At 42.4% G+C, this 6,451-nt stretch overlaps 1 protein-coding gene across 1 annotated transcript; it reads left to right on the top strand.

Moving 5' to 3' along the window:
* Positions 1–1,186: 1,186 nt before the first annotated feature.
* Positions 1,187–2,761, top strand: GJA9 (gap junction protein alpha 9). The gene has a single exon (XM_075850523.1). It carries the CDS (start codon positions 1,187–1,189, stop codon positions 2,759–2,761), a length of 1,575 nt encoding a protein of 524 aa, XP_075706638.1.
* Positions 2,762–6,451: the final 3,690 nt, after the last annotated feature.

A 6,451-nucleotide genomic window follows, 5' to 3' on the forward strand; every position in this document is an offset into this window, starting at 1 on the left:
CATAAAAACAAGTTCATATAGACTAGCTTCATAAAGACAAGGTCATATAAACTAGCTTCGTAAAGACAAGGTCATATAGACTAGCTTCATAAACACAAGGTCATATAGACTAGCTTCATAAAGACAAGTTTATATATATATGGATGAATAAACCTATTTGTTTTTGCGTGCTGCTTCGCCTTCTCTTTATTTGATGTCTATCATACAAGAAGGAGTCAGTCCTTTGTTTGAAGCTTAGCACCGGCCTTGCTGGTGTGAAACCACAGGGCTGCTCCAGTTCTCCATTTCTTGTTACATGAAGCACATTAAGATCTGGATGATGGACTTACATGCATTGTATTCTTTTTACCAAAATAAAGAGAAAACAATGTCACACAATTACAATACATTTCTATGTCTATAGGCTAGTACTAAAAATTGATTTACTGACAAACTAGACAGATTTCTACATGTGTGTAACTATAACTAGTGATAAATCTTTACAAATTCTCCATTTGTGTAGTACGCTATTGTTTCCGCTAGAAAACCTGAAACGTTACGCAACGGAAACAAACGTAAACCATTTGCAACAGAAGCATTACCTTTGAAATCAATGGTAATGCAAACGGAAGCTATGGTTTCTGTTTGTCTTTCCGTTCATGGGTTCCTCCGACGGAAAAGTCTAACGGAATCCATGAACGGTACCCGATGCTGATGTGAATGAGGCCTAAGACAATTTAATCTACTATTTCTAGTTATGACTCATTAACCAAACTCTCCACCTATATTCAAATTTTTCTGTATGTATTATTTATTACAAATTTTGTATATAGTTTAGCTAAATTATCAAACAGATTACTGTTAATCTCTGCTTTTTACAAAAAGAAGGAGCATGACTCTTACATTTATCTGTTGGGTTTGAAGCTCTTGTCTCCCAAAATAATATAATGCTGTGAAGAAAGATCTTTCTTTTTTAGATCAGCAGAAAAGGGACTGTCAAGTAAAGGTAAATGTATTAAAAATGAATAAAATCTATGAAAATGACAAAAACAGTACAGTTATAAATACCTGCCTAACATAAAGTCACAGATCGTCTACTTTAATTTAACATTGTGCTATTGTAGCTGACTTTTTCTATTGAGGAATCATTTATACTATGGAATTGTTTTTATTTTTTGACTTACAGTGTTGAGATGGTGGACTAAAGATGGGAGACTGGAATTTCCTTGGGGTCATCCTGGAGGAAGTTCATATTCACTCGACAATAGTTGGAAAAATTTGGCTTACCATTCTTTTTATATTCCGTATGCTGGTTTTGGGTGTAGCAGCTGAAGAAGTCTGGAATGATGAGCAATCGCAGTTTGTATGCAACACAGACCAGCCTGGATGCAAAAATGTCTGCTATGACCAAGCATTTCCTATATCTTTGATTAGATATTGGGTTCTTCAAGTTATATTTGTGTCTTCGCCATCATTGGTATATATGGGCCATGCCATTTATAGACTAAGAGTTCTTGAGAAAGAAAGACACAAAAAGAAAGCTCAGCTGAAAGGAGAGCTTGAAGGTGTAGAGTATGAGTTGACGGAGGAACGTAAAAGATTGGAGCGTGAACTCAGACAACTGGAGCAAAGAAAACTTAATAAGGCTCCACTCCGTGGTTCCCTCCTCTGCACTTATGTCATACATATATTTACCAGATCTGGTGTTGAGGTTGGTTTTATGGTTGGTCAACATTTACTTTATGGAGTTCAATTGAATCCTCTCTATAAATGCCAAAGGGACCCTTGTCCCAATGTGGTTGACTGCTTTGTATCAAGACCTACTGAGAAGACAGTATTTATGCTATTTATGCAGTGCATAGCAGGAGTTTCTCTATTTCTTAACATTTTGGAAATAGGACATCTTGGAGTGAAAAAGATTAGAAAAGGATGTTTAGTAAGATATAAATTAAAAGATGAATTTGATGAATTTTATATAAATAAACCTAAGAAAAATTCCACAGCTACTCACACATGTATTGGGACATCTGCTAGCCCGCAAAAGACCTTACCTTCAGCCCCCAGCAACGACACATTATTGATGGATAAACAAAATGACCCAACTGTATATCCCATTTTAAACCCTCCATGTGGATTCCATCCTATTGTAGATTTGCACCCGGGTAACAATAATACATGTATTCTTGATGAGCAGGAAACCAAATCGGCAAATGAGATCAACTCTGCAAATACAGCGGAAAGCCAGTTTCACAACAGCAGTTCTAACAATAATGAAAACATAAGTAAAACGCTTGCTTCCGACGATAAGCCTGCGAAAAAACATCCACAACGGAAAAGTGGTTTCATAAGAAGCATTTATTCAACTGCTGAAGTCGCACAAAGTATACCAATGGGAACAATGATTGAGATGCCTTCTGAAGACAATGAGGATTATCCCAAAACAAATTTTATGTGTTCTACTGCAAGCAATTTTCGGAAAACTAGAAGGATCAGTGCTCCATGGCACTCTTCTCGAGTGGGTGAGAGAAGTGCATTCATACAGGATTCAACATGCAGTACCAGAGGACGTTACAGCTTTAATGCTAATAGATCATGGACACACTCGAAGTCTGACCAGAAGCAAAGCAGCCGGCCAGGCACCCCAGATACTCTAGGAGAGCAGAGTCTAGAATGCAAGCAGTATAAAGAATGTGATGGCCCCGAAACCTTCTCCCCAAATCGAAGGATGTCACTGGCAAGTAACGCCAGTAGCCGGCGTGTTCCCACTGATCTGCAAATCTGACAGTCACTTTACCAACACATTATACTGAGAGAGATGTTGGTAATAAATTCCATAATCTAAATTTTTAAAACCGTTATTGCATACAAGCTTTTTTTATAATTTTTTTTATAATTTTTTTTTACAAAAACTGTTCTCAATGGTTTGAGTTGAACCTATAGTTACTTGTGTCTAATGCTATTCAAACCTGAAAATTCTCTTATTAGGGCATATGTATATCACAGAAATATACATTTTTGTACAAATGGCAACCATGCAGGGAAAATGCCTGACTGGCCACAGCTTCCCCCGGAAAATCAGCTGTTTGAGATGACCCCTTTAAGCATACTTTTCCACTTCCACCTAATTCACATTCACAATGATCTTGGAAGTTCAAATCTGTGCTGTTGTTTGCAGGAACCTTGCAGAGCTGACATGGAGGAAACACTCTGGTCACCATCAAATTTTGTTAGTTAACAAAATAGTGGTTATGCCAGGTTAAAAAATAAATTATACATTACTTTGTTAGGCAGGGAAGGAAATTCAGCTGTGACTTCAGTGTTCCCTTCATGTCAGTTCTGCCGAAAAGCTTGGGCCCTGGCTGATCTCAGCTTCCTGGACTACTATGACTTTAAGACCTTACTCACACGAACGTGTGTGCGTGTTCCGCGTGCAAAAAAACGCTGCGTTTTTTGCGCATTTAAGGTCCGTGTGTCATAAGTGTTTGCTGCGTGGCTGTGTGATTTTCAGACATATGCCATCCTTATGACACGCGGTTTTGATGTTTAGAAAAAGAAATGAAGGAAGTGGTTTTATTTTTCCCTTTATTTCTTGATCTACTGTTGCGCGAATCACGCGCGACACACGGAAGTGCTTCCGTGTGCTGCACATGATTTTCACGCACCCATTGACTTCACCCCAGTATAGGACATGTCGTGAGTTTTACGCAGCGGACACATGCTGCGTGAAAATCACGGAATGTCTAAACGGCCCCATTGACTAACATAGGTCCGTGCGAGGCGAATAATTTTCACGCGCGTATCACGGACGTTAAACACGTTTGTGTGAATAAGGCCTTAGAGAGAAATTGCTCTAGAAATTCCAACATGGAGCTCCAACTTTCACATTTTCATAACAAAACCTTAAATTGTTGTTTGGGATGAACCCAGTTTTTTGTATTAGCTATAATCGGTCATGTTAATACATGCTTGCCGCATGTATGTCTGCTCAGCCCATACATGTCACTAGTTAAATCATAATTAGGATAAAAATATTCATATTTGCAATATACAATGACATTTTCTTTACCCTTCCATGAGATGCCCCATCTGCTGTATCCTTTTTGTTTGTAGTTAGTTGCCAATGGATATGACCATCTTACGTGGCTGAATTCATTGGCTGTACATGAAGAAAAAGCAGCACTTGGCCTGACTGAGAGCATGCGTTCCAGAGCAGGGAGAAACAAGTTATCACAAGGAGATCCTTTCCAGAGTCCATGGCGGTCTTCAGTACACATTGGGAGCAGCAGGGAATGAGGGCAGTGTTGTGTTGGTCATGCAAGCTGATTAGACACCAGAGCCGTCACTCAGAGCAGAGGGGAGCCTGGAGCACTTCAACATTAAAGGTGGCACCTCCGGAGCACTGACTACAGGGCCTTGGAGAGACTATAATGTTTTCATTTTTTTTAAGTACTGTTTGCAATATGTGTAGTATGTGTTACCATGTATTGTCAATGGAAGAAAAAGGATTGTATGATAATAAAAAAAACACGGCAGCTTTCTTCCAGAAATAGCGCAACTCTTGTCTATTGGCTGTGGTATTGCAGCTCAACTCCATTCAAGTGAAAGAGGCTAAACTGAAATGCCAGACATAACTAGGGTTGCCATCTTTTCTACCCAAAAATACCGGCTAGGTTTAAAGTGCACTTACTGTACACATAACAGTTTTGTAAAAAAAAATTGCCACAATTTTTGAAATATACCTTCACATGGGCAGGGCCGCCATCAGGAATTTCAGGGCCCCCTACAGCTAAATTTTCTGGGCCCCCCTACCGTGGCACCGCCTGTTAACGGTACTCCGTCCAGCACTATATCATGGTACCCAGGGCCGCCATCAGGGGGGGTATTAGGGGTACTGATGTGAGAGGCCCGGCCAAACCTAATTGAAAGGGGGGCCCGGCAAACTGCCGCGACTTGCCTTTGGTAGAAAAAAAACAGGCCCCTGCAATGGGGCCCGTTTTTTTCACCAAAAGAATGTCATGAGCTGCGGGCCCCCCTTTCAATTAGGTTTGGCCAGGCCTCTCACATTAGTACCCCTAATACCCCCCCTGATGGCGGCCCTGGGTAGCATGGGGGCCGTCAAACACCGCCGCCTGTGCGACCGATCGCGCGCACCCGCAAACTCCCGCGCATGCGCTCCGGCGACCGCCTGGAACCGCGCACCGAATTTTGAGGCAGATTTTGACCTGCCCACACTATCTTGCCGCGTTTTTTGCCTGCGGCGATTGAGGACAGCAGACAGAAAACGCAGCGAAAAATGCATTTTCTGCCTCCCATTGATTTCGATGGCAGGTCAGAGGCGGAACCGCGGCAAGAAAGGACGTGCTGCTTTTTCTTTTTTCCGCGACTGGCTCCCATTGATTTCAGATTAAATCAATGGGAGGCGGTTTTGGAAGTTGTTTGGTGCTGATTCTGACGCAGTGTCCGAGTCAATATCAGGGCCCAAAAACTCTGTGAACTGGGCCTTATTGTTAGGGCTTATTCAGACGATCGTGTAATACGTCCGTGCAACGCGCGTGATTTTCACGCGCCTCGCACGGACCTGTTACTCTATGGGGCCGTGCAGACTGTCAGTGATTTTCATGCAGCGTGAGTCCGTGTGTCCGCTGCGTAAAACTCACGACATGTCCGATATTTGTGCATTGTTCGCGCATCACGCACCCATTGAAGTCAATGGGTGCGTGAAAATCCCGCCCAGCACTTCCGCAGCAGTATAAACTATGAATGAAAACAGAAAAGCACCACGTGCTACAAACATACAAACAGAGTGTCATAATGATGGCGGCTGCGGGAAAATCACACAGCCGCGCATCATACGCTGCTGACACACGGAGATGTTATGGACCTTTTGCAAGCGCAAAACGCCACGTTTTTGCGCGCGCAAAAAGCACACGCTTGTGTGAATCCGGCCTTAGGGTAGGAACACACTAGGCATGAACACTGCGGATTTTATGCAACACATTTTATTGTGGAAAATCCGCAGTGTATTACAGTCGCAGCAGAGGGGATGAGATTGAAACAAATCTCATCCGCACGCTGAAAAAAAAATTTACATGCTGCGGCTTTTTGGCTTTTTAAGCCGCAGCATGTCAATGTATTCTGCAGAATCGCTGCTCCTCTGTTGCGGAAATGCTGCGGTTCTGCCGCAAAAATCACACATGAGAAAAAAAAAAAGGCACTTTTTTAAATTTATAAAAAAGTTTAGACTTACCCCGGCCGTGGTCCTGGTGACGCGATCCTCTATTCTTAGCGCAGCCCCGCCTCCTGTCATGACGTTTCATCCCATGTGACCGCTGCAGGTCACATGGTCTACAGCGTCATCCCAGGAGGCGGGGCTACGTTCAGAAGAGAGAGATGCGTCACCTAAACTACAGCCGGGGTAAGTCTAAACTTTTTTTCCCTGCAGGATTCCCGCAGCGGACACGCCTCACGAAAC

This window comes from Rhinoderma darwinii, chromosome 2 (assembly GCF_050947455.1).
Source record: "Rhinoderma darwinii isolate aRhiDar2 chromosome 2, aRhiDar2.hap1, whole genome shotgun sequence".
NCBI classification, from domain to species: Eukaryota; Metazoa; Chordata; class Amphibia; order Anura; family Rhinodermatidae; genus Rhinoderma; species Rhinoderma darwinii.